General features: G+C 49.5%; 2 protein-coding genes across 2 annotated transcripts; both read right to left on the minus strand.

The window, feature by feature from the left end:
- Nucleotides 1-2,079: 2,079 nt before the first annotated feature.
- On the minus strand, nucleotides 2,080-5,854 carry FBXO39 (F-box protein 39). The gene is made up of 3 exons (XM_037029585.1): nucleotides 4,241-5,854; nucleotides 3,145-3,321; nucleotides 2,080-2,830 (listed from the first exon to the last, which is right to left on the minus strand). Exons 1-3 carry the CDS (start codon nucleotides 5,264-5,266, stop codon nucleotides 2,702-2,704), a joined length of 1,332 nt encoding a protein of 443 aa, XP_036885480.1. The 5' UTR covers nucleotides 5,267-5,854; the 3' UTR covers nucleotides 2,080-2,701.
- A 3,830-nt stretch (nucleotides 5,855-9,684) lies between these two features.
- Nucleotides 9,685-24,275, minus strand: XAF1 (XIAP associated factor 1). The gene is made up of 8 exons (XM_037029589.1): nucleotides 24,033-24,275; nucleotides 22,119-22,254; nucleotides 21,470-21,526; nucleotides 20,742-20,937; nucleotides 19,209-19,294; nucleotides 14,424-14,729; nucleotides 10,294-10,366; nucleotides 9,685-10,147 (listed from the first exon to the last, which is right to left on the minus strand). The coding sequence occupies exons 1-7, from the start codon at nucleotides 24,062-24,064 to the stop codon at nucleotides 10,310-10,312; spliced, it is 870 nt and encodes a 289-aa protein (XP_036885484.1). The 5' UTR covers nucleotides 24,065-24,275; the 3' UTR covers nucleotides 9,685-10,147; nucleotides 10,294-10,309.
- Between the last annotated feature and the right edge of the window lie 2,879 nt (nucleotides 24,276-27,154).

Consider the following 27,154-nt stretch of genomic DNA (forward strand, 5'->3'; position numbering starts at 1 on the left):
TTTTGCAAATGTAGAGGAATAGGAACTAGGTTAATTTTCTAAGTGCCACCCAGGGAAGCCATGCAAATTTCTCACCATGTGTAATATTTAGCAATGGACCCAAAGATTCTGTGGCTTCAAATTGCAAAGAAGAATTTCCATCTGTCCCTCTCTGAAATAGCTGGCTGGGTAATGTGTGCGAAGGGGTTAACATGAATTTGTGGGCAATGGTTTATACTTCAATTTGATCACAGCCCTGCTTCCCTTATACACTTGGAAATTCACGTGGCCATGGCTTCATCAGTCCCGTCACCAGCGGAGAGGAGGCGCCCGGGTCAGATTGCACTTCCAGCTCATACATACAGATATGGACACGCTGCAGTCCTCCCATGCCGTGTTCCTCCTGGTCATCAGCGGCATGTGGGAGACAGCGCTCCCATCCTCCTGCTCTGGGCTGGAGGAGGGGGGCAGGCAAGGATAAGCAGCTGCCACACAAGTTGCAAATCAGGGTTGTCTCCTTCTACCACAGGGCCTCTGAATGGCGTAATTTAAAAAACGGTCACTTGTTGAAAAATCCGTGGGTTTGGAAAAATCACGTACCCTGTGTTTTCCCAAGGTCTTGATCCTGTTTCATTTTCTCTGGGAAACCACGGGGGTCAAAGCTATTTTAACACTAATACCAAGACACTATGCTTTTTCCCTCACATTCCCTATGAAGTTTTCCAGGGGCTACGTGGTCTGTGATACTGCACAGATCACTGAAGCAGCAATGAGAACACAGCTGTCTACTATTAAGCCAGACATGAACGAAATCTGCAAAACTGTGAAACGAATCAACTCTCTTATGGAAACGTGTTAACATAAATAACATTTTAATGAACATGTTTTCCATGAAAGCTCCTCCATCCTTAGATTCTGTGCTTGAGGATGAATGGAAGCTAACCAGAACAGGTCCACCCTATGAATCGTTACACCTACCCATCCATCCGTCTCCCAGCTGCTCTGGATCCCAGCCGAGGCCCCCTCACATCCAGCCAGCTCCCTCCACCGTGGAGCACATAGAGCACTGCAGAGGCTCTTCCCCCATCAGACCTGGGAGCCCTTCACAGGCGGGGCCCCATTTCCCTCGCCAGTGTCCACCTTTCCTGAATGTTTGTGGGGCAGGAGCCTTGCCTACCCAGAAGCACCGCAGGGACATTCGGAGGAGACAGAGAATGTGGAAGTGATGGGACAGTTGAAACCTGTATGGACTTTAACAAAGGTCTGAAACGCTGAGCATAAATATGCACACGGCATTCTAAAGAGGCCACAAAATCTGGAACGAGACACTTGTTGAAGTATTCTGAGATTTATTAATTTATATCTATGGGGAAAAACCCTATATGCAACTATCTGCACAAAAATCTCAAAAGACCAGAAGCAATATGTTCCTATGACCTGGGCTCAGGAATTCAGTTACTACCTATTAAAACACACTGGGTTGTTTCCTGATTATAAAAAATAACATCTGGCTTTAGTAGAAAATTTGAAAACTGTGGAGCAGCGTATAAAAGAAAATTAACAGTACCCACAACTCCACCACTCAGCTATAACTATTAACATTTTTGGTGTATTTCCTCTATGCTTTCAAAGGGAAAAAAATCCCTTATGTGTTTTGTATGATTTGTATTACTTCTAAATATAGTTTTGAGTCTTGCCTTTTTTCACTTAGCATCAGTTTGGGGACATTTCCCCCATGACATTACAAATTCTTTGTAAATATGAGCGTAATGGCCACCTCCAGTTCTGCCCCCACCTGAGGGCTGGGCACCATGCTGCCTGAACCTGAGGATGGAGGAGACAGAAGACAAGGAAGCGCTACCCCCTGGCTGGGTGTCTCAGTTGGTCGGAGCGTCATCCGAACACGGAAAAGCTGTGAATTTGCCTCCTGGTCAGGGCACACGCCTAGGCTGCGGGCTTTATCTCCAATGGCGGGGTACATGTCGGGGGCAACCAACCAATGTTTTCCTGTCACCTCAATGTTTCTCTTTTTCTCTTTCTCCCTTCCTCTCTCTCTAAAAAATCAATAAACATATCCTTGAGTAAGGATTAAAAGAAAAAGAAAAGGAGGTGCTGTAGCTATCAGTCCCCAACGCTGATAAATTTGGGCCTGAGCTCCCTCTGTAGGAGGGAGTTCCCGCTCTCAGGGCGCTTCTTCTGACAGTGGGAATTCCCCTGTTTTGTTGGAGGACGAGCAGGTGGGTTTCCATTCTTCTGAGACTCGGCCAAGGTCAGTGTCAGGAGGCTCTGACCTGCGGGCCGGCCAGGACAGAAAGCATTTCTGAACTGATAATGGCAGTGAATGGAAAACACGGTCCCATTTGTTCCGTGGCTCGTCTCACTTTTTCAGGTGCGTAGGTTAGCGGGAGTCAGGGTAGAAAACTGCTTTGGGAGGCTTTGAGCTTTTAGCTCTGTGGCCGATCGAGGGCGTCAAAAATCAACATCAAACGACAAAACGAGACATTACCCCTGGATGGTTGATAAATATAGCACTTTAAAGTCACCCGGGGCCTTCCCATCCCCAGCAGTCCCAGCCTTTGCTGGGGTGTTCGTGTTGGTGTGGACCTGGCCGCAAGGAGAGAGAGAAGGAAGGGGGAGGGGGAGGGGATGCCCCAAGTGTCCTATACGAACCAGGCTTTCAGCTTCAAAGTGCTCCTTACTTTCTTCCTCTGGAGGGCGCTCACTACATCATAGGGTAGGCGATGACAAAATAATTAAGCTCTGAATCGATCAGCTTTCTGTACTTCCGGTAAATTTCCCGCAGTGTCCTGTCCTCTTCATTTGTCTCGTATCTGTTCGTGTAAATTCTCACCTGTGCCAACAGAGAAACACAACTGTGCGCGCACACCATGACTGTGCCAATCAGACTCTGGAAACAATCCGAGTGAGGCACAGGCACTAGGGTTGGCGGAGTCGGGAAAAGCCCAGACCCAACCACGAAGGCAGAATCCAGGTTCCCTTTGGTGAAACTTAATTTCTAATGGACAGACCCAGGCAATAGGATTGCCCCGAGTCCTGCCTCGTCTCTGACTTCCGTTCTGGCGCCGTGACAGCATGGCTGGACGCCTGCTCCGTGGGGTCCGGTGTCTCTGCTATTTCTGAGCACCTGCCCCCGGGGGCTTTTACCTTGAGAGTGCGCAGGGCACACTGCCCTTCTTCCTGACTCTTCAGGATCCGTTCCACAAACTTAACATCAAGGAAAGCCCAGATTTTGAAGTAGAACAACTTTCTGCAGGATAAGATGAGGAGGTGCAGCTCCTTGTCGAGTGATTCATGGTTGTTGTTGAACTCAAAAGTTAATTTCTGGAAAAGCACCAAAGGGGAAGACCAAAGATGCAGGCAGGGACGGGCTGGATCATTCATAACATTCCCATGACCTGCCTTTGAGCCTGAGAGCTGTCCCAGTTTGAGGCATTTAGATAGGATGTCCTGGACTCGTCTGACTCACAGAAGGGATTGGGGATGGAGGTGGACTCATCCAAATTTGCAAAACTTGGAGTTTGGAGGCAATGCATTTAGAGTCAGACCAACCAAAGTCCTGGTCCCAGGTGACTGTGGCAGGCCACCAAACCCTAAGTTCTGCGGCACAAAGAATAATACTGCCTGCCTGCCCACTAGGGGGCTATGTGAGTACCAGGTGAGCTCTCAGCACTCCGTAGTAGTTCCTGTCAGTAGTATTTATTGATACCTATCAATGTCAGTCATCACAACCTTCTGTGAGTGAGGTCCTTAAGGAGGGACAAAGTAATCCTGATTTTATAAATGGGTGCTGCCAGATTATGGAACAGCCTACACTAAGCCCCTCAGTGACTTGCCTCAAATCTGGCTCTTGGTTTGGTTTGAAGTCACACTGTTTCCTGCCTGCTGTGACCCTGTGGGAAGGTAGGAAGGGGCTTGCAGACCTGCCACTCGCCTATAGATGCACCTTCTTGATCAGGCCTCGCATCTCTGAGCTGGGGATATAGGAGCTTTCCTTGGCTGAGTCACCCAGAAAATTCCTTGTGTTGCACGTGTAGGAAGTGAGAGGCCTGTTTTGCTGGCTGTTGTGGTTTTATGGGGCTGGGTAGGCCTAGTCTGGTCAGAATCTCTATTTAAGGTTGAGTGAGTGTGTGTGAGCCCGGCCAGGGGTGGTGTGGGCTCAGCAGTGGCCTTTCCTCTGGGGAAACCAGGAAGCTGGCTCGGCCCCTCCTTGAAAGCCTTCCCACCCTCAGCTTGTACCTACCTGCAGAGTGTGCCGGAAGGTGGGCAGGAGATCCAGCAGGGTGGGCCGCATGGACCAGTCGGGGTCACTGAAATAGCAGCTTCTCAGACTGATGCTCCTGACCGGGATCTCCTGCAAGAGGATCCGGGCCAAGCGCTCGTACTTCATGACGCGCTCAAAGAAGAAGTTCACCTTCAGGTTGGTGGCGTGCCTGGCCAGTTTTGCCCAGGACATGCCCCAGATGACCTGCCCGTGGGGGTCATGAATGTGGCATTTGATGTTTATGGTCCAGAGGGTACTGGCATTGTTCTCAGACAAGTTCTCGAGCAGCTCATCGGAGATGCAGTTGTAGTTTAAGGTCAGGGACACCAGGTTGCGGAACATGGCCATGGTCTTGTTGAACTGGGGGCTGCTGTAGACAGCGAGGTGGTGGCTGAAGAAGTCCTCGATGTTGAGCTCCGATGCCATACTCTCATTCCTTAAGTAGCTCAGGGAGTTGAGAACGTGGCAGCCTTGCTCCACAGTCAGCCGGGTGCCTTTCAGGTTGAGATAGTCCAGGTGTTTGCCCATCTTCTTTAAGAAGAAGCTCAGACTTTTGATGAACGAGCTCCTGATGCTGTTCCTCCAGACCAGGCGGTCCAGCTCCAGGTGCTGAATGGAAAGGGATTTCAGGCGGTTGTTACTCTTGCCCAGACTCGAGAGAAGGCCTCTCATGGTGACCTGGAACTTCTTGGTCAAAACGGCATTGTAAGGATTCAGGAATTTGATCTCCAGGTGCTCCAGATAACGACCAAATTTCTTAACGTACCAAAGAGCTGACTCAAATTCAGACGCATGTACCCTGGAAGGTCTTCCACTGAACGTGATGGTCCTATATCTCCAGAGGTCAGCTGAATACATCATCTGGTTCCACTTTCTGCAGACAAGGGCTGCCCTGGACCTGTCCCTATCTCCCAGCCACCAGAAAACACGTTGTAGGCACACATCGGGCAGCGTGGCCCAGCAGCTCTGATCTTGGGGCTGCATCAGTTGGTTTTCTTCATCCATCAAAGAACTGGGATGTCCAGTGCACCTCTGTGAGAGGCAGGGCTTCCGAAAGTGAGGAAAGAAAAGCAATCACTCGTTTTCTGTGGGGAGTAAGAAGGAAGAGCCATTACCTGCCAAATAGAAATTAAACCCAATTGAACAAATCCGCACTGTGGACCGACACGCACAAGGTGCTGTGCTGATACAAGGGGTGAAATAATAAATTCACCGTACAGGCCACACCTGCAAAGAGTCACAGCCCTTTAGGGGTCTATCAGGGATGCAGACCACCACTTGAAGACAGCAGGGTGGGAGAAGTGAGAAGTTCAGGCATATTCATGGTGCAGGGTAGCACAAACAGGGAGTGATTAATTCTGTCTGGTTGCAGAGGAAGTAGAGAGGGCTGCTCAGAGGAGGTGGTGCCTGAGCTGGGTTTTGCAGGGTGAGTAGGATTCGCAAGGCCGACTGGGTTGGCCTAGTGGTAGTGGTGGAAGAACTGGCATTTTCCAGGCAGAGGGAACAATATGTGTAAAGCCACAGAACTGTGAATGTGCACAGTGTGTTCCCATGCAAGGACCTACGAAGTGTATGGGGGTTCACTTGTAAGGGGAGGGGAGCGATGGAACCGTAGCCGGAGCAGTGGGAAGTCCTGGATGAAGGGGCCCTGAACGATGCGATACAGGCTGCATCCCAGCAGCCAGGGGGTCCCATTGTCCTCTTTCCCCAACACTTTGGAATGCTGACATGGCCCCCTTTTCCAGATGAGATTCACTGTGTTGAGCTACATGGCTGATGTCTGTATTTTGAAATTCAACAGGTGCAGCACCAGAATGAGGGTGGAGAACCTCCACTGAGGTCACATGGGGCCAGGGAAGGTCAAAGGGTCACATGTCCAGAAGTGATGTGGTCAGTGTTGTAGTTTAGGAAGGACCCTCAGGGAGTGGGACAAGGGTGGTTTTGAGGAGGGTTCAGGCTCAAACCTGGGACTAGGGTGGTGCCACAGTGGGAACGGGGTGGGTTGTGAGTTCTCTGGCGGACATGAGGTGGTAACTGCAGAACACAGAAGTGGGCAGGACAGGAGGTGTCTGACTGAGCTGTAGGATGGCAGGTGGTGCCCCAGCCAGGCTGGGGAGCCCTGGGGGAGAGCTGGGCTAGGGCCTGCCGGAAACATCTACCAAGCCCTCAGACTCTTTACAGTCATGTGCGGAAATCTTCACGACTTTTTGCTTTCAGTGTTTCTCCTGCCTGAAAACGGCCCTCATTTTCCTTAACTCTCCAAAATCCTGTATTCTTCAAGCTTTAAGCCCTACTACTCCATAAAGCTTTTATTGGTTATTCTATCCAGTGGCCCAAGGTAATTGATAGTGGTTCATAAAAACTCAGAGCTGAAAGAGCTCTGATCTTTGATTTCTTTACAGAGGGAAGCCGAGACTCAGAGAGGTAAAGGGGCTTGCCTGAGGTCACACAGCAAGTTAGTAACGGCACAGTTTGGAGGCTGGCCTTTCTGACTCTGTGTCCTATACTTTTTCCCTACTGCCACACGTGGTAAGCCTCAGGTGCTGAAGGACAAATTAGTTATATTTCTCAATTCAGGACAGACATTTGTCTGCCCAAGACCCCTCTTTGGCTTTGTTTATTCTTTCCCTTTTAGCTATATCCCACTCTACTGCCCCCCTCTGGAGGCAGCCTCACCAATGCGTTTGACATGCATCTTTTTGTTTGTGTGTGTGGTCACCAGATGTATATTTAACGTTTGTAGACATCATTCATATCCCTCTGCGTGCACCTTGCCCACTACTACATCGTCATCTGAACGGACGCCGTTGGAGGTGGTGTCCGTCTGTCTCCTGCCAACACCCCCACCAGCACCACGGTGGCAATGAGCAGCATCAGTGAGCGCCTGTGGAGGACCTGATTTGGGGTCTTCTCCTGTGCCTTTGTCCTCAGTCCCCACCATCACCTACGGAACAAGTGGGGTCCTGCCTCCGGGGTATCCTCCTGTGTCTGGATCCAGACAGACTGCCACACGGGACCCAGCAGCAGTCTGCCCTTGCCCAGGACAGAGGGCTCCAGTGGGTTCCCAGAGTCGCTGCCGCTGTCCTCAGCCTGCCCGCTCCCTTTCCCCTCGCTCCACTGTCCATCCCTCAGTGGACCTCTGTCCAAGCCTTCCTCTCCAACAGGGCCCACTCAGGCCTCGCGACTCATTCTGGTTTTGAGTAGGTGCTTCAACCTGTGACGAATGAAGGAATAGGGCTGCCCCCTCCATCAGGTATAGACTGCCCGGGGCTAGGAGCCTCCACAGCACTCAGCACGGAGTGAGGCACCTAGAAGGTGCTCAAGGGAAGCTAAACCAGTTCCAAGGCTGAATGAAACCCTTGGCCCCAGCAAAGTCTCTTGTTGGAAGAACTACCAGACGCTCTGGAGGGACATGTGTGGTGGGTGGGGGAAGCTGTCTCCAGGGGCCCAAAAGTCTTGTGTAATTGCTGGGACCGCCTTCCCCTCCCCTGAGACTCCGCACCAATGCAGGGCAGTGCAGCTTCCTGGGTTGGATCCCGGTTCTGTTGGTCGTTCCGTGAGACCTCAGGCGAATTGATTTCTTTGTGCCCCAGTCTCCACATACGTGAACAGCAGTAATAACAATCCTTTTCTCCTAGCGTGGAAAAGATTAAATAAACTGGTATACAGAAAACGCCAGAACAGGGCCTGGCACAAAGTAAATGCTGCACAAGTGTGAGTCGGCACCAAGACTTGGACGACGCCCCTGAATGGAAGGGGTGAACAGGCCCATTTTACAAGTGGGGAAACGGGTGCTAGAAGGCTAAGAAAGGCTCCCAGCGCGATGGGACGGTAAGTGGGGAGGTGGGATTAGAACTCGGACTCTCAAACCTGGGCTGGTTCCACCTTACCACAGCTGCACACCCGGAAAGGAAACCTGAGGATGTCCATCACCCGTGGAGAGGGAAGGAGACAGGAAGCTTCCAGGAGGAGGCCACTGAGGAGGGTGGCCCGCCCCTCCCGCGCGAGCCTGGGGTGTCCCCTGTTATCCCCACCTTCACCGGCCCACCTTTTACCAGCTCCCCGAGCGGGCTGCGCCCCGCTGGGGCTGCAGGAACCGCGCACACGCCTGCCTGGTCGCCAGATGCCAACTCGGCGACCTCCAGGGCCGCGCCCTGACCTCGGGGACGCTAGATGCTTAGGTGCCGGCCGCCTTTGTGACGCGCGGCGCCCGCGGGGCTCTGCTCCTCGGTGCTGGACGCGGGGGCTCAGACCTGCGGTTGCCGGGTCACCGGCGCGGGCGCAGAGAAGGCTAGACCGGTCCTCGCGCAGAAGGCCCAGGAAAACACCAGGCTGGGGGCGCTGGTGATGATGGGCATGTTCCCTGCCCTTCCCTCTTCTGGCAAGAAACAGGTTCTGCCCCGAGCTTGGAGCTCAGTCTGCCGCCTTTCCTGTCCCGACTCAGCCCCTGGGTACTGTCGGTCCCCAGGGATCCAGCTTAGGCATCTTTTTTTTTTTTTTCCCCAGAATCCATCTCCACGTTCTCCTGGCTTCTGACCTCATGATTTCCACTTTCCTCAGATAGGGCCCCCGAAATGGAAATCTGAAGCAAACCTGACCCACCTAACGTGACAAAGATTGAGAACTGCTCCACCTTTTCAGGTGGGGGAGGGGAGGGAGCATGCAACCCACCCACTTTCCTTGGCCCTTCCCTTCCAGGCAGGGGCTGTGCTCTACAGGTCACCCCAAAGGCCAAGCAGAAATGCAGGGCATAGTGTCTGCCGGGTGCCTCTCTANTTTTTTTTTTTTTTCCCCAGAATCCATCTCCACGTTCTCCTGGCTCCTGACCTCATGATTTCCACTTTCCTCAGATAGGGCCCCCGAAAGGGAAATCTGAAGCAAACCTGACCCACCTAACGTGACAAAGATTGAGAACTGCTCCACCTTTTCAGGTGGGGGAGGGGAGGGAGCATGCAACCCACCCACTTTCCTTGGCCCTTCCCTTCCAGGCAGGGGCTGTGCTCTACAGGTCACCCCAAAGGCCAAGCAGAAATGCAGGGCATAGCGTCTGCCGGGTGCCTCTCTAGGCTTCCCCCAACCACTTCCCCACCAGCAGCCTTCAAAGGCACTCCACTCCTTTGGGCTTCACTGGTGAGCTAGGAGGGGCCTGATGGGAGCCTGGGATAATGTTTAATAGATGCCCGTCATCATCAGAGGTGTGGACGGACCCGTTAGAGAACACCCACATCAGGCAGGGACTCTCAGGCAGCCTCGGCCTACCACCCAGCCTCCTTTCTCGCGCTCCTTCCCCTGGGCGCTGCCTGGCCCTGCTGCCCTGGATGCTGCCACCCCATGCCCCGCAAATCCAGCGCAGAATCCAAAGAAAGGTGGCCAGGAAGCTTTCAGGGAGTGTGTTTTTATTTTTCAGGAAATTATATCTATATCTATCTATACCGATACCCATATATATCTATACCAATACCCATATATATACCCATATTATATCTATATATAATCTCAAAACTCACAGTAAACAGTCCATTTAGAAAATGGGCAGAAGATGTGAGCAGACATCTCAGATGGCAAATAAGCAAATGAAAAGATGGTCAACATCATTAGACATTAGGGACCTGCAATTGGAAACGACAGTAAGATATGCCTGCATACCTGATAGAATTGCTAAAATTAGAGAAAATGATAATGACGGCAACAACGGCTGGCTGGGGCGTGGGGAAGCTGGAGTTCTCATACATCGCGGTGTGAGATGGGGGTGTAAGACAGACACAGTCGGTCCTCCGGGGCGTCCAGGCTGTGGGGTCCTGATGTGTGGTCATAATTCTCGGGCAAAAGAGCTGGAGGCTTTTTTTTCTCCTGGTTTATCTCTAGCTCTTGAATAGGCCAACATCTCTGTTCAAAAGGAGGAAAGTAGTTAAAATCCAAACATTTTCTTCCATAGGAAAACACCCAAGGAATAAAACCCACCTCCTTTCAAAAGTAAAGGCTACCACACAAAGTAAGCAGGGAGACCAGTAAATCTTCCAAATCTGTAGTACCTTCTCTTCTCCAAATCTAGCTGAAGTTTCTCACTTGTTTTCCTTTCAATGACGCTAACCACCAGCATTTCTCCTAAAGAAATGGACATAAAGAAGTTGAATGTGTTTAAAGTGGGAAATGTTACTTCCTGGGGTATCCAGATTTGGCCAACCCTGGTTTGTGGAGCACAAGCCCTGAACTACAGGTGGCAGAGAAAAGGCCCAGTGACCAAGGAGGGGCCTCTGGGTGGCTTGGCACAATGTTTCCTTGAGGACTGTCATCATCGGTGGGGCAGATGGACAGATGAGGGAACAACCACACCATGGACTCTGAGTCATTTTTTTAAAAAGAGCCCCATTATTGACTTGGAGGGAGAGATGTCCTTGGGTGCTGCTACATAAGAACAGTAAGATGCCAGGAAATATATATAATTGGATTCTAAATGTGTATATTTGTAAATGGTTGTATAATACAGAATGTCTGTTTCAATGTTAATTTCAGAGAAACAACTTTTTTAGTAGGACCCACGTTGTTACTTCGTACTTATTTTGTCCCAAGTAATATATTTTATTTGCTAAATCCAGCAACCTGATTATATGAGGATGAAGGAAAGTGTGGGAAGAAAGAATGAATTGTGGGAGGTGAGACCACATGGCACGATCTCAACATAATGAAGGCCATGTATGACAAACATACAGCTAACATACTCAACCAGGAAAAACTAGAAGTGCTTCCCTTGAGATCAGGAATAAGACAAGGATGCCGCTTTCACCACTCTTACTCGACATAGTCCTGGAAGTCCTAGCCATAGAAATCAGACAAGAAGAAATAAAAGGCGTCCAAATTAAAAAGGAAGAAGTAAACTTGTCATTATTTTCAGGTGACAGGAACTGTTTGTAGAGAACCTTAAGGATTCTCACAAGAAACTACTATAACTGATAAATTAATTCAGTAAAGCATCAAGATACAAGCCAAATATACAAAATAAATAAATGGGTAAATACACATTACACACCAATAATGAACTATCAGAAAGGGAAGCTAAGAAAATAATCCCATCTACAATTGCATTAAAAAATTAAAAAATGGAGTACCTAGGAATAAACTTAACTAAGGAGATAAATGATTTATTTTCAGAAAATTATAGGACACTGAAGGAAGACATTAAAGAAGATACAAATACGTGAAAACATATACCAAGCTCATGGATAGGAGGAATACTATTAAAATATCCACACTACCCAAAGCAATCTATAGTTTCAGCACAATTCTGTCAAAATACCAATGGTGGTTTTCACAGAACTAGGATAAATAACCCAAAATTTATATGGGACCACAAAAGACCCTGAATAGCCATACCAATCTTGAGAAAGAAGATCAAAGTCAAAGGAATCATGCTACCTGACATCAAAGTATATTATAAGCCTGTGGTAATCAAAACAGCATGGTACTAGCATAAAAACAGACACATAAATCGATGGAACAAAATAGAGAGCCCAGAAATGAACCACTCCTATACGGTCAACTAATCTATGACAAGAAGACAAGATCATATAAGGGGATAAAGACAGTCTATTCAATAACTGATATTGGGAAAATTAGGTAAATTTTCAGAGAGGGAGAGGGAGAGAGAAAACAAACCACATTTTTATGCCACATTAAAAAAAACCCTGAAACTCAAAATGAATTAAATACATTACATTAAATTTACATTTAATGTAAATGTGAGACTTGGCACCATGAAACTCCCAGAAGAAAACACAAGCAGTAAAATCTCTGACTTTTCTCTTAGCAATATTTTCTTGTGTTATATCTCCTTGGGCAAGGGAAACAAAAGAAAGAATAAACAAATGGTACTACAAAAAAACTAAAAAGTTTTTGTGCAGGAAAGGAAACTAGCAACAAAACAGAATGGGAGAAGATATTGGCCCATGATACATCTGATAAGGGGTTAATATTTAAAATTCATAAAGAACTCAGACAACTCAACACCAGCTCTCACACCCCAAAAGACCACAATCCAAAAGGGAAAAAAAAACGAGCAGAGGATCGGAATAAATCTTTCTCCAAAGAGAACATAACAGATGGCCAATAGACGTATGAAAAGATGCTCAGTCTCACTAATCAGCAGGGAAATACAGATTAAAGCCACAATGAGATACCACCTTACACCTGTCAGAATGGCCATCATCAATAACTCCACAAATGATATGTTGGCGAGGGTGCGGTGAAAACGGAACCCTTGTGCCCTGTTGATGGGAATGGAGATGGGTGCCGCCACTGTGGAATACAGTGCGGCGGTTCCTGGGAAAGTTAAAAATGGAACTGCCCTATGACCCAGCCATTCTACTTCTGGGTATGTTATTCAAAGCAACCCAAAACACAATTCAAAAGAATATATGCACCACTATGTTCATTGCAGCGTTTTTTGCAAGAGCCAAGATAGGGTAGCAACCCAGGTGCCCATCAGCAGGTGAGTGGGTAAAAACCACGGCAGTGCCTTTACACGGTGGCGAAAAGAGGGGGAGGAAATGCTACCATTTGCAACAGCGCAGATGGGTCTAGAGGGTGTTACACTAAGTGAAAGAAGTCAGACAAATGAAGACAAATACCATGTGATTTTACTTATACATGGAATCTAAAGAGCAAAATACTGAAGAGACGAAATAGAAACAGACTCATAGATACAGAGACCAGATTGTATCTGGGCGAGGGGTTTGGGCCTGGGTAAAGAGGTGAGGGGATTAAGAAGCACAAATTAGTAGTCACGGAATACTCACAGGAATGTAATTACAGCATAGAGGACATAGAATATAGTCAATGGTACTGTAATAACTATTTACGGTGCCAGAAGGGCACTTGAAATATTGGGGAGACCACTTTGTGAAGTATATGTCTAACCACTATGCTATACACCTAAAAGTAACCAATAATATTGAATGTAAACTGGAACTGAAAAATCAGAAAAAGAGAGAGAATATGGCACTAAAAACATTCTCAGCAAGTGTGAAATTCACCCATCTTTGTAAAATGATATGCTTGTGTGCACATATAGATGCTTAAAGAAGTTAGAAGATAAAGATTTAGGTCTACTTTTTTGTAAGGAGTGTGCATGATATTGAGTTAAAAAGGCAAATGGTGGTGTAATAAGGATAGGAAGATAATATACGGGAAAAGAAATAATTCACACCCCGCATAGGTTTGTTCAGGTGTGAGTGGGCAAAGGTAAGGCTTGGGAAGGACACCCAGCAGGCTGCGGGTGTTGGGAACTCAGGGCAGGGGACTTGGGGACGGCGGGGGGAGGGGAGCAGTGGGGAGGACTGGCTTTGCCTGTGTATTTCTTTGTATGGTATTATCTCGTGTATTTTGAAAAACAGCAAATAATGAAAGCTGTTTTTTTTTTAAAGTTTTAAAAGTTTTTTCCAGATTAGAAACATCCAATCTGGAGTTTAAGAGCACCAGTTTAGGAACTATGAACATGTGGATCCCAGGCTGAATCCTGCCGTTGTCTAATCGTATAATCCTGGGGAAGCTGCTCGACCTTTCTGTCTAGTTTCTCTATTTGTAAGACTGGAATAAAAATATCTGCCTATTATGTATAATGAAGATCAGCTGTTTGTAAAGAACTTTGCATCCTAACTGGCACATAATGGAAACCAATAGAAAATAATCTAGGATGTAAAACTCAGGATAAGGAGGCTGCAAATCTTCGTCTGTTGGAGGAAAACCTCAATCTGCTGGAAGCAAGATACCAATAGACCTAGGACCTTGAGCAAGGCTTTTGTCTACAGGCCTCCATTGCCTTATTTGCACCAGGAGAGAGCTAGAGTGGATGCTCTCTGCTTCACTCATTTACTCAGCTGTTTAAAGCATTTGCCATAGTCAGCCCCTGGGTTAGGAGCTGGAGACACAGAGATGAGGGAGCTGGCTCTGCCTTCCAAGGTGGCCCAGTCTCTAGGAGAGCATGCAAATAAACCAGGTGGGGAGAGCTAGGAAGGGTGGATCTGGGCCGCTGGTCAGGCAGAGAAGAAGGAGATGGGGAAGGGCTTTTCCAGTGGCAGTGTCTGCAAACATCCTGCAGGGTCTGGGTTTCTCTAAGCCCTGCCCAGATGGTTTGCAGCCAGGTAAGGAAGGGATGGAAGCTGGTTACCTGATGTTGGTTTAGGGTCGGCAGGGGAAGTAGGATGTCACACTGAGGACATCTTCTCAGAATGTCATAAGCTGCCTCATCTTCTACAGGAGACGTGATCTGGGGTGTTGTGTCACTTGGTGCTTGCTTTCTTGAAGTTTCAGAAAGAAGAGGAAATTTGTTTATATTTTTTGTCTTTGGACGAACATCTCTTTTCGCTGCGGAAGTCTGATCTTCAGCAGCCTGACTTGGGAGCGATGGAGGAGGAATCGCTGGCTCTCCAATTGGCAAGCACTTTGCATACTCTGAGACTGTGCGGCCTTTATCCTGCAGTGGTGAGTAATATATCGAATTTAAAAATGATTTTGGCTTTAATGACCGGACAATACAACAGACTAGATAACCCGACAACCTCCCGCCATAAACACTTAGAAATGCTGGTAGAACAGGACAAACATTCGTTTAAGCTGATAGCTGACTTTGTGAGAAAGCAAGCGAGCTCCACGGTCCAGGGGTGAAGACCTGAACTGTCAGGTGCACGAGCTGGCGCTTTGGGAGATGTGGGGTCAGCCTTGTAATGATGAACTTGGGCCGAATGGGAAGGAGGAGGGACAAAGCTGTTCTGGCAGTGTTTGCACATGACGTGAGTGACCATACTCCGAAACCCATGTATTGTTTGTTAGAAGGCTAGAGAATATGAGTGATTTTAGACATTAAGTCAGATATTCATAACTACTGAAATGATAGGAGTAGAGTGGAAAGTTGCCAAATCAGTGGAAAAGAAGAAAGAAAATGAGAAAATCTGCTCCCTCCAATAGAAGGCAAGAGAAGAAAAAGAAAGGAGCAGTAATGAACAAGCCATGGGCGGCTCAGAGAAGGTGGTCGAAAAGAATTGGTTTACGATTGTTGAGAATGTTAAAGGCATTGTAATTAAGTAGGAAAATGGCTACTTTTTAAAAAGATTTTATTCATTTATTTTTAGAGGGGAAGGGAAGGAGAGAGGGAGAGAAACATCGATGTATGGTTGCCTGTCTTGTGTCCTCTGCTGGGAACTGGCCTGCAACCCAGGCATGTGCCCTGACTGGGAACCAAACCGCCATCATCTGGTTTGCAGGCCCACGCTCAATCCACTGAGCTACACCAGCCAGGGCTGAAAATGGCTATTTTTAAGATTTTAAAGGATGATGGGTGAAATGGCAAGCAAATCTTGGATTTGCTTTTAAAATACTTTTGAAAAATGGAAAAGATAAAAAAGATAGATGAAGTAGTGTTTAAAACTTTTGATTATTGGTACATCTGGGTGATGAATTCATAGGGGTGTATTATATTCTCTCCCTACTTTTGTATTTGGAAAATTTTGTCCTACCATTAAAATGGTAGATTCTATAGCCATCTTAGTTATCATTTTCAGATATGTAAAGTCTGAAGTCTAAAAAATTGGCCTCCCATGCTTTATTTCTCAAGAAACTTTTTAAGGATACACTCTACCAAAGAAGAAGCAAACCTGGAAAGAAAAAGATCGGAACCCAAAGTTTGGGGAATAGACGCTAACCCTGGAGGGGGTAGGAGGGGTTCCCTGAATGACAGCTACTCATCAGCCCTGGGAGCCGCAGGCCCCCATAGTTAAATGAATAGATGTGTTCCAACACTTGATGTGTTGCATTGTATCGAGGGCCAGTTTCAGATCTGGTGGGAAGTTTGAGGGATGATTGAGTGATAGCTAACTGGAAAGTGGAGCAACTGAAAAGCTGAAGCAATGATTAACGCCCGAGAAAACAAAAAGCTGTAGGAGAAAACAAATGCATTTGTAGTATATGTGTCATGGTCATTTATAACACTTATATGGTCACAATATCATTGATTATTGCTTTAACCAGAATGGCTGGTACCAATCAATTGGGAGGATGGAGCGATAGCAGCATGAGGTGGTGCTTTAGGAACAGAGAGCTAAATACTAGGAGAAATAGTGAAAGAGTTAGGAAGCGATGTGTCTGTGACTCGGCAGCAGTTAGCATGAAGGGAGCAACGGGGCTTACATTTTAACTGGGGTGATGGGAGACGACTAACCCGGGCTGTAATAATGAAGCAAATTAGACAGTACGGGAGAAATTGATAAAAATGCCATGCAAAAGAAAACAGTAGAGAGAGATAAGGGGGGTGGTAAATACGGGATGGGGGAGGGGGTTACCATTTTAAACAGGTTGTTTACAAAACCCCTGAGTGAAGATGTCGAGTAGGCAGTACTATATCAGTCTGGAGTCTGGGAGAAGATTCTGGAAGGAGTTATAGATTTGGGAGTGTCTTCCTACATAAGGCATTTTTTTGAATCATAAGATTGGGTGAAATTATTGAGGCGGTGACCGCAGATAGAGAGGAATGCAGAGGCTAAACTCCCGGGCCCTCCCCCGAGAGGGCAGGGTGCAGGAGGAGGAGAGAGTGCTGTGCTGGAAGCCAAGAAAGAGGGGAACTGGAGTGCGCGAAGAAGAGGAAGTGATGAACTGTGGTCTCCTCGTAAACTGAGCCTGGGATTGACTGTTGGATTTAGCTATGGGAAGGAAGGTCACTGATTTTGATAAGAGCAGGTTTTGTCAGGGGTTGTGGGCATACAAGAGCCAGGTTAGAGTGGGTGTAAGTAAGGGTGGGCCGAGGGCAAAGGGGGGCAGTGACTACGGACAACTTTTTCAAAGGTTTTGCTACAAAGGGGAACCGAGAAAGGGGATGGCAGCTGACAGGAAATGAGATCAAGAGAAGGATTTTTTTGTTTTTCAATTTTTGGGTTGTGGTAATATAAACCAAGAACCCATAAAACTACCTGGTGTAGATGATTTCCAGTCTCCGATGTGCAAATTAGAAGTAAAAGAGGGAGAGAATGCTTTCCATGCAAGGCCACAGACTGCACCCATCGATACAGATATTTGTCAATAGTACCCCTTTAAAAATCTCCCAGAGTGAACATCAGAACACAGCGGAGGGAAGGTTTGAGACTCTGTTGCTGAGGACACGTGCATCTCGTTTCACTTCTCCCCCTTGGAGGAGAGAGGGGACGGTGGCTGGAGCTGCGGGACAAAGGCCTTGTGTAGGCAAGAGGAGGGGACGTAGTGCCCCAGCAGCGTCAGAGGGAATGGAGAAGGCCCCTCTGTGGTCCATGGGCGGGAAGGCCGAGGGTGTGCATGAGGATGCTGGTGCAGAGGTGCGTGGGGTGGTGCGTGGTCGTGAAGAGGTAGACAAACTGTTATCCCATCTTCCTCTCGGGGAAACAACACAACCCGTGAGTGGCAGAGTGGCACTAACACTCAGAGTTTCTGACCACAAGCCCGGGTCCAGGCCCAGTGAGTCAGCAGGTGGGAGTCCTAGGCTGCCAGTCTGGACCCTTGGAAAGGCAGTGATCAGCTTCACTCTTGCTTTTGCGTTCCCTGAGCACCTCCCGGATCACACGAATGACATGGGGTACTTCTGTCATTGACTAAGCATCGGTATGAAGGAAAAGCAAAGCACAGGAGATGTCGCTGTGCTGCTAAGGCTGAGGGTCACTTGGCCGAGACAGTGCTTCTCGAACTTGAAACACCAGTGATCATGTGAAACAGCCAATTCTGACCTATTATTTCTAGGGGGAGGGCCTGAGGCTCTGCATTTCTCACATGCTCCCGGGCGATGCCGATGGTCCACAGACCCCACTTCAATAAGCAAGGAGCTGAGTGGGGGAAATGACCCAAGTGTCTGTCAGCAGACGAATGAATAAACAAAACGTAGTTTGGCCACAAAGGCCATAGAAGGACGAAGTATGACACATGCTGCAACACAGAGGCACGTTGACAACACATGGTAAGAGAAACCACATAACACTATGTATGACAGGACCCCCTTTCCATGAACCGTCCAGAATAGGCAGATCCACAGAGAGAGAAAGCAGAGCAGCGGTTCCCAGGGACTGTGGATAGGAAGGGGCAGGGAGTCGCTGCTTGGTGGGTGCAGGGCTTCTCTCTGGGGCGGTGAAAGTGTTCTGGAGCCAGACAGAGGTGATGGTTGCACGGCACCGTGGACGTGCTAAGTGGCACTAAGGATGCATTTGATGGTGTGTGTGTCTTACCACAATAAGCAAAAAGAACGAGATCATGCTAGGGTTTCTTTAATTCTGACATTTATAGTTCTCTGAGTTGAAGGGTTAAGAAAGGATATGCCCTCTGCTTAAGGAGAAAGAGATGAGGTTCTTGGGGCAAAGCCTTACTAAGTTTCCCCAGAGCAAGTATGCTCCATCCTGCAAAATAGGGAAGTGGCCTGGCACAGCTAATGCACCAGGAGGTGCTTCGAGCTGTGGAGGAACGAGTCCGTGAGTGTTCCCAGGCAAAATCAGTCCGCCAATCCATTACATCATTACACCTCTACAGATCCCCCTTTGGTACCCAGCTCTGGAATCAGTTTCCTCGTGGGGAGAGGGAGAAAGCCATTCACTTTTGTGGAGGCGCTCACAGTCTCATGGACAAGACTCCCACGAGGGGCAGGAAGTTATAAGGCAGGTCCGAGTGTGGCAGTGCCCAGGCCCTTGGAGGCTGAAGATGTTCAAGGTGAGCAGGGAGAGCTGGACTGGTCGGGGAGGCTCCTTGAGAGCTGACACGAGAAGGGGTCCATGATCTGGGATAAATTAGCCTAAAGCAATTCTCAACATCCCTTTCTGAGCAAAGCAAAAGTAAAGATGAGACCCTTTAATATCATATGTAAATTTGGACCCAGAATCTACCTTTAGGACTGCACTTTTTGCAATACAGACAAGGGCTGAGCACCATTAGAAGATGACTAATTGCTACTCACCAGATGGTGTAAAGGCTTGTTTCCTGGGGTCATTCGATGACAGTCACGACGGGAGATACTGTTTTTAGGAGCTGAAATTCTCTTCCCTGAATAAACACAGATACAACACCACAAATGATGGCCCTTGACAATGGCTAGCCCAGCTGTCCCACAACTGCCTGCACGGCCTGTAGTCACAAGCATGAACTGCCCCGGGCCTGCCTGCCTCTCCTGCACTGCCAGGGTGCTGGGCCACACCGGCAACCTCAGCCGGGTTAGCCACATCGCTCCTTCATGACCGCAGAGGTGCGCCCGTGCACACATGACCCTGACGTTGTCCTGGAACAGACCACTTTCTAAGGAGACAGAGGGAGCCGTTACCACAGGGGCCAGTTCTGAGCTCCGGGATCAGACTGTTATTGCACACGTCTCTGCTGATTGTGCTGTGTGTTGATGAGGTTGTGCTAAGTTGTGTTCAAGTCCAGCCAAGTCGTGTGGAGGAAATATACATGAATCTCAAGAATCTGAAGCATTCCAGATTTTTCCTTATCAATTTTTAAATTTTTTAAAAATTTTATCTATATATATCTCTCTCTCTATATATATATATAGAGAGAGAGATATCAAATTGTTGTTCCACTTAATGTATGTACCCTGACTGGGGATCAAACCCACGGCCTCGGAGTATCAGATCAACATTCTAACCAACTGAGCTACTTGGCCATGGCTGTCCTTTGTCAGTTTTCACCTTGAGTGAGTGGTCACACTGGTGGCTTGTGTCCTCTGTTGACACACCTCATAAAGAGGTGGCTGGGTGCAGAGAGTGTGAAGCGGTACGGGGAGCCACCACGCAGGCCCAGAGGTCAGGAGCTATAGCTCGCCTCCTCTGTCTACTGCCGCTGGTGGATGACACTCCGTATTTGGTGTTGGGAAACCTGGGTGTCCAGCCTTATTTCTGCCTCTGGCCAGCTGCGGCCTCATTCTGGGCATGGGTTTGTCATCTGTGAGAGGAGGCAGGTGATCTCTGCGGGCCAGGATTGTGCCAGGGGGGTTCCAAGGAAGCCTCCTGCTTTGCAGGGCCCCATCGCCTCTGCCTCCATCTGCGTGGCCCCCAGGCCCCTGCCACCTGCCTCAGGGGCTCCCTAGGCCAGTCACTTGAAGAGCACAGCAGACACACGAGGAGGCCACTCTAGTGCATGGTCTAGACCAGGGGCATCAAACTCACTTTCACTGGGGGCCACATCAGCCTCGCAGCGGCCTTCAAAGGGCCCAAATAATTTTAGGACTGTATAAATGTAACTACTCCTTAACAGTTAAGGAGCTGAAATTACATTAGGCTCTTTGAAGGCAACTGCAAGGCTGATGTGGCCCCCAGTGAAAGTGAGTTTGACACCCCTGGTCTGGAACTGGAGCAGCCAGATGAATCCGAGGCCCACACGTCTGTCATACACACAGGTGGGCTCTCCTGCTGAACGCCTACATTTCCTGCAGCCCGTCCAGGAGGGGCTCCTTTCCTCCCAGCTTCTCCTTTCCGCCCCAGCCTGCACTGCTCACCTCTCTGGGGCTGGGCCTGCTCCCTCTGGCACAAGTCTTTGTGCTGGGCCAGACCTCGGACCACGACGAGCTGGCCGCAGTCCAGGCAGAGCTCAGTCCGGCTGCCACAGTGCTGCTCGTGGACCTCCAGCTTGCTGAGGCGCACGGCTGTCCCGCAGAACTTGCACTCGGTGGGGCGCTCCTGGCATTCCGTGGTCTGTGGGGGGGAGGCAGGACTGGCATGGTCACTGGCCTGCAGTGACTGGACTGCAGCCCATTTGGGGACATGAGCTTATTTCCCTAGGGGACAAAAGCCAATTAAGACAGCCGGTGGGAAGGGCCAGAGTGGGGCTCCCTTCAGGGAATCTGAGCTCTCCTTAGGCTTGTGGACATGGCAAGCCCCTTTCCCCCCCTTTTATTGATTTTGGAAAGCAGGAAGGGAGGAAGAAAGAGAAACATTGATGTGAGAGAGAAACACTGGTCAGCTGCCTCTCATACACGCCCTGACCAGGGACCAGACCCATAGCCCCAGCATGTGCCCTGAACACGAACTGAACCCGCAGCTCTTCTGTTTGTGGGATGATGCCCAACCAGCTGCACTAGCTGCCCATTGTTGCCTGGGCCCACTCGGGGGAGGAGAGAGGTCAGGTGGAAGTATTTATTATGGGCACCCCCCCCCCCACCCCGCCCTCCCTCTCCTCCCAGGTTGGCCACTTGGTGGTAAGTGATGAGTCACACTTGCTTCTTACCTCGTGAAACTCCAGCAAGGACCTCTGCATGCTCTGCTGGCACATCGCACACCCAACCTGAGCGGAGACAGAGAAACGCTGGCCCCACCTGCACCTGCCGCCTTCCCCCACGTCTGCCCCGGCTTCACGGCTCTGGCTGCAGGTTTGGGTCTGTGAGCCCCTAGGGCCCAGCAGCAGGTGTGGCCACAAGCTGTGGCATCAGCCCTGGGCTGAAGAAGCATTTGGGGGACCCATGGAGTTGAGGGGGACACCTGAGCTTGAGCATCTCCAGAAAGACAGTTGAGGGGTGCCATTGGGGATTGACATGAAAGAGCAGGAAAGAAAAGTCAGCCTTGGACTGACCTTGGCCATGACTGCCTTCTAGAGCTTTCCTTTCCTGCTTCCCCTCTTCACAAAAAAAGAATATTCAGCCTTTCCTAAAACAGGGAGCCCTTGCCTCGGCCACACCTGTAAGCCTGTGCGGGAAGGGCTGGGGATGGGAAAATCAGGGGTAGACTCAATTTAGTATGAGAGAGACAACTACTCTCTCCTCTATGCAGAGGGGCTGGCACACGCAGGGCTGGAAGACTAGCCCAGCTGCTGGAGCCAGTTCCCAGGGCGGACTCTGCCCCAGCACCCTGCTCTGCCTGCCCCTCCTTGGGCCGCTTACCTGCTGGTGCCCTGTCTTGCAGTGCTCATCCATCTTCGCCTGTGGGACGGGCTCCTTACACTCCTGGCAGAGGACCAGGAATAGCATGCAGTTTGCCTCATGGAGAGCCAAGTGGGCAGGGGCCATGCTTCTTTTGCTGTGAGGTCAAGGGGGAAGAAACTCAGGCTCATTTCATGGTCTAAAACACGGAGCCCTATTTTACACCCAGGGGTGCTGGGTTAAGAAATGTTGAGGCCTCAAGCCCTTAAATTATGATGATGAGGCCACTTGTCCCTGTTGGTCCCCAAGCAGAGCAGTGGTAACTCACAGAATGAGTCTAGGATGCTCTACAAAGCTCTTAACGTCGCCCAGGGCTAGTGAGGGTGAGTGAAGAGGAGCAGGAAGAATAGACCACAAAGGGGACCCAGGAAAGTCTTGGGGGTGATGGTAGGCTCATTATCTAGGCTGGGGTGATGGTTTCATGGGTATATAAACATGTCAAATGCATCAGAAGGTACACTTTTTCCCATTTTAAGGTATTTTTTAAGATTTTATTTATCTTTAGAGGGTAAGGGAATGAGAGTGGGGAGAGAAATATCAATGTATGGTTGCCTCTCGTGGGTCCCCTGCTGGGAACTGGCCTGCAACCCAGGCATGTGCCCTGACTGGGAATCGAACCGTGATCCTCTGGTTTGCAGGCCCATGCTCAATTTACTGAGCTACACCAGCCAGGGCCAAAAGGTATGCTTTAAAAACGTACCATAAATGCAGCGTATGTCAATTATACCTCAGTAAAGCCACTTCAACAAAACCAAAATAACAAATATTAAATTCTTTCAAAGATTTTGCCTTGTTTTCAAGTGTTCCCCTGGCTAGCCCACAGCCGGCTGAGAGTCCAGGCGGGCACTCCCATGCTTGCTGCGAGGACCATGCCAACCTTCAGAATCCCCATGACTCGGCGGGTGAGAGGCCACCCACTGCCCCCATGCCCCCAGGCTCCCCAGTACACACCCACAGAGAGATGACCCCAAAGAACCCAAGCTTCTGAGTCTCCCAGTTCTTGGGCATGGTGTTTCTTAAGACTCCTTATTACCAAGAAATGTCTCACTTCAGTCAGCTCTTGCTGTGGTAGCTCAGGAGGAGGGAGACCCAGTGCCTGTGTCCCTAAAGGTCCAAACGATGACAGGAGTTGTACGCCCAAGTCCCTGGCCCAGGGGAGGTGACCAGGGAGGAGCCAGAGCCCTGCTCCTTTGGTCTGAGCAAGCTCTCAGCTCTGCAGTGCCCAGGCAGATGGCTCAGAGGCTGCCTTGCTCTCCCTTCCTCTGTTTTTGCCCCACTGCCTGGCCTGGCCCTTCCCCCCTCTGCTCTCTCTGCTCTGTTCCCTCAGCCCTTTCTTCTGCATTGGTTCAGACACTCAAGAGCCAGGGGGATCTGGCTGGAGCAAAGCTTCCTACAGGTAGGCAGCTTCCATCGACAGTGAGGCCCTTCAGTGGGCCAGGGGCCTCTGAGTTGCCCGTGAGGTCCTGGCTCCCTGGCCTGTCTTCTTTCCCCTGCTCTACAGCTCCTTCTCAAGGAGGGTGGGGTGGGGAGGTTGGTCCTGGACTGGTGTGCCGACTATATGATCAGAACCCCAAATTAGGACTATGAGTAGCCCAGCAGGGACAATTAACCTGGCTCTTTGGCTTTAGGACTGTCCCGGAGAGTCTAGACTATCTCCAGGGTGGAGGGGGGCCGCGGTTGAGTGATGTAAGGTCGTGCTGACCACTTTTCGTCATCCCATTGTCCCAGAGATCCCCAGGGTCTAAGCCTTCCTTCCTGAGGGGCCACAGTGCCCAGCCAGCCCCTCCCCGATATTTTTTAGCCTGGACTGTCTTCTCCTCTGTCTGCCCCTTCACCAGACAGCCTCAGGTCGCCCCTAGAGACGCAACTCCTTACCAGTTCCTGCACACCTGGACGGCTCCCTCCATGGCCTCGTCTCCGGAGTCTTCCTGTTGAGTTTCGTTTCTTGCAAAAACAAAACTGAAAGTGTTCTAGCAGCCCTGCCCACAGTGCCAGGCAGGGATGGGGTTTTGAGAATTCTCAGCCAAGGGCTGCCCCACGGCTCCTGTGGCTGACCTGCCCACGCAGGAAGCCCCTCTGTGGCCTGGCCAGCCCAGCTGGTCCCTGCTGCCTCCCTCGGTCTGCAGCTGCTGCCACAGGCTGTTACTATAGCCCCGAGGGTGGGAGCCCCTCCCCTCCCCCAGGCCAGCTTCACTGCTTGGGGTCTCTCCGTGCCCTTCCACAGTGACCGTCCCCTCTGCTGCTCCTGTCACTGGTCCTCCCTCTGCAGGAGAGAGCGAGTGCGCAGTGCTGAACTCAAAGGCTGCCGCCCGAGAGCAGTTCCAGGACTTCCTGAGCCCTGCTCCAGGTGGGAACAACTTTGCAAACAGGGTTTGGAAGGGGTTGGGGATGCAGGGTGTTGTGTGCCAAGACACAGCTTGGTGACTTAGGACAACAGCCTGTTTCCCCTGAGTCCCTTTCCTTACTTGTAAATAATTACAGCAACCATGACTATCACTCTGACAAGGCGAGAGCCAGAGAGGAATATTCTACCGCTGTCATGCTTGTCTTCAGGCTCAGGGACCGAAGGTCTGGTGGGTGATGTCACTTGGATGTCACACAGTCAGTAGGCAGCAGAATGAGTGGATCCTAAGAGTGCCATTAACTGATAGCTTGTGTCACCTTAGCCTTTGGGCTTTTGTTTCCTCATCTGTGGGATTCGGGTGGGGACCTGGAGGATTTTAGGAGACTAGGTGCTCCCAAAAACTGGGTGCAAAATTGCTTCCATGTGAGTATGTACCTATTCTCAAGGAAGAACCGACATTTTTAGCAGACACTCCAAAGGAGTCCCCGACACAGACAGTTACAAATGACTGGACTCGTTGACTCACAGGTCTGAGAGTGAAAGAAATCAAGGTCTGTTAAAAGCAACGTGTGTCCCAAGGCAGACATGCGTCACTGAGTCTGGTGAACACAGAACATTGGTTCTGTGTCCCTGGGTTCTGCTCACAGGGAGGAGAAAAGCGCAACCTGCTGGGTAACTGAAAATGATAACACTGAGCATTTCTTTGCTCAGGGAGTCGAAAAATTCACAAAGAATTGCAACTTCGTCAGAAACATCGGGACATTACAAATTTCAGGTTGGAATTTTTAGAAAGGGTGTAATGTATATTTCTGTTTCCCAGAATTTTATTCATAAAAAGTCAAGCTCATCTTTAGTTACCTTCAACATTCGTTTTTATTGCTTATAAGCGCAATTAAGGGGTTAATATGCAACCCTGGCTGGTGTGGCTCAGTGGCTTGAGTGCCAGCCTGTGAACCAAAGGGTCACCTGTTTGATTCTTTGTCAAGGCACATGCCTAGGCACGACCCAGGTCAAGATTTTAATTGTTTTCCCAGCGAGAGGAAGGGAAGAAGAAAAAGAGGGAGAGAAACATCAGTGTGTGGTTGATGCTCAGGTGCAACCCAGGCCTGTGCCCCGACTCAGGGATGAACCAGCAGCGCTTCCGTTCGCAGGCCAGCACTCAATCCACTGAGCCACACCCGCCGGAGCTAAATAAATAAAATCTAAAAAAAAAAAAAAAGAAGCCAGTTTCTTGAAACCTATCCATATAATTTTTTAAAAAGATGTTAATGTGCGGTTAGAGAATTTTGACTGTGGTTTTGCCCATTTGTCTAAGCATTTTCATTTATTTTAACTTTGGCAAGCACGCCATGTACATAACTTTACACCAGCTGATAAATCCAGAGCAGCTTTTCACTAATACATGAAGCCACCCCTCCTGGTGTTTGGAATGCCAGAAATCAATAACAGATTGCTAAGACAAGGGTGGGTGATGCTTAAAGTGCTTAACATGGGGCCTGCCCATTATCAGGACTCTGGGTGTTGGGGTGGGAAGGCAGCAGCTTCCAAACTTGTCCACAATTGGAATTGCTTAGGGAACTTCCAGAAAAACCACTGATGCCTGCCTAACCCCAGAGAGTGTGATTTCACTGGTCCAGCTTGTGGCTGGGGCTTTGGAGCTTTTGAAAGATCCCAGGTGATTCTAACATGCAGAGAAGGTGGGAGCCACTGGGTGGGAGGAGAAGGCTGGTCTGAGTTCCAGTCCGGCACTGAGACTCGAGCCTCGTTCCTCAGTCCCTAGATTTCCCACCTGAAGAATAAGAGAATCGGGGAGATGAGCTAGCTTCACTGGAGGCTCCAGAAGTGGACATGCGCAGTGTGGGGAAGACACCTGGTGCCCGTGGAAGAAAGATTGGGACTGGGCTGCTGCACAAGGGGACGGGTGGGTACAAGTCCCAGGACGGTTTGTGCTTCCTCCTCACCATTGCTCTGCCCCTGGATGACCTGGTAAAGGATGCAGGGACCTTGCCCCAGGAGTGGGGCTGAGAGGGTCTAGGATTCGCTAAGCCCCCAGCTCTCCTATCCTCCTGTGGGTGAGCTCACAAGAAAGCCCATCCAAGCCAAGGTGCATCCCAGGGTAGCACCCAGGATGTGGAGGCTACTTGCGTACCCTCCCCCAACACCGCCTGCTCAGTAGACCCACTGTAGTGTGCATCCCCCTGCTCCCCACCCCGGGGTCCTCAGAACTTGCCCAGACCCCAGACACAGCTGTGCTAACATCAGGATTCCAAACCTCCTGTCCAGCGATGGCGCTAGCGGGCCGAGGGGATTCTTGTAAGTCTGCACAGCGGATGGGAGCAGCTTTCCTGAGGAAGATAACAGGATTAAGGAAGAGGCTCAGATAAGGCCTCCAGCTACCTGCCAGACCCTAAAATTCATTCAGGTGCTGAATGATAGTGTGCGGTGATGATAATAATGATCAAGGGATAGGAGGTAAGAGTGAATGGATGCTGGAATGTTTTCTGTATTCCAGGCATTGCACTAATCATTTTACAGGCATCTTTAATCTTCCCAACAGCTTTGGTATAACAACTATTAACCTCATTTGTACCTATGGAAATGAAGGCACAGAGAGGTTCAGTACTTTGCCCAAGGTCACACAGTGAATGTGAGA

Source organism: Sturnira hondurensis, unplaced genomic scaffold (assembly GCF_014824575.4).
Source record: "Sturnira hondurensis isolate 20B ecotype Veracruz unplaced genomic scaffold, ASM1482457v3 Scaffold0020374, whole genome shotgun sequence".
NCBI lineage: Eukaryota > Metazoa > Chordata > Mammalia > Chiroptera > Phyllostomidae > Sturnira > Sturnira hondurensis.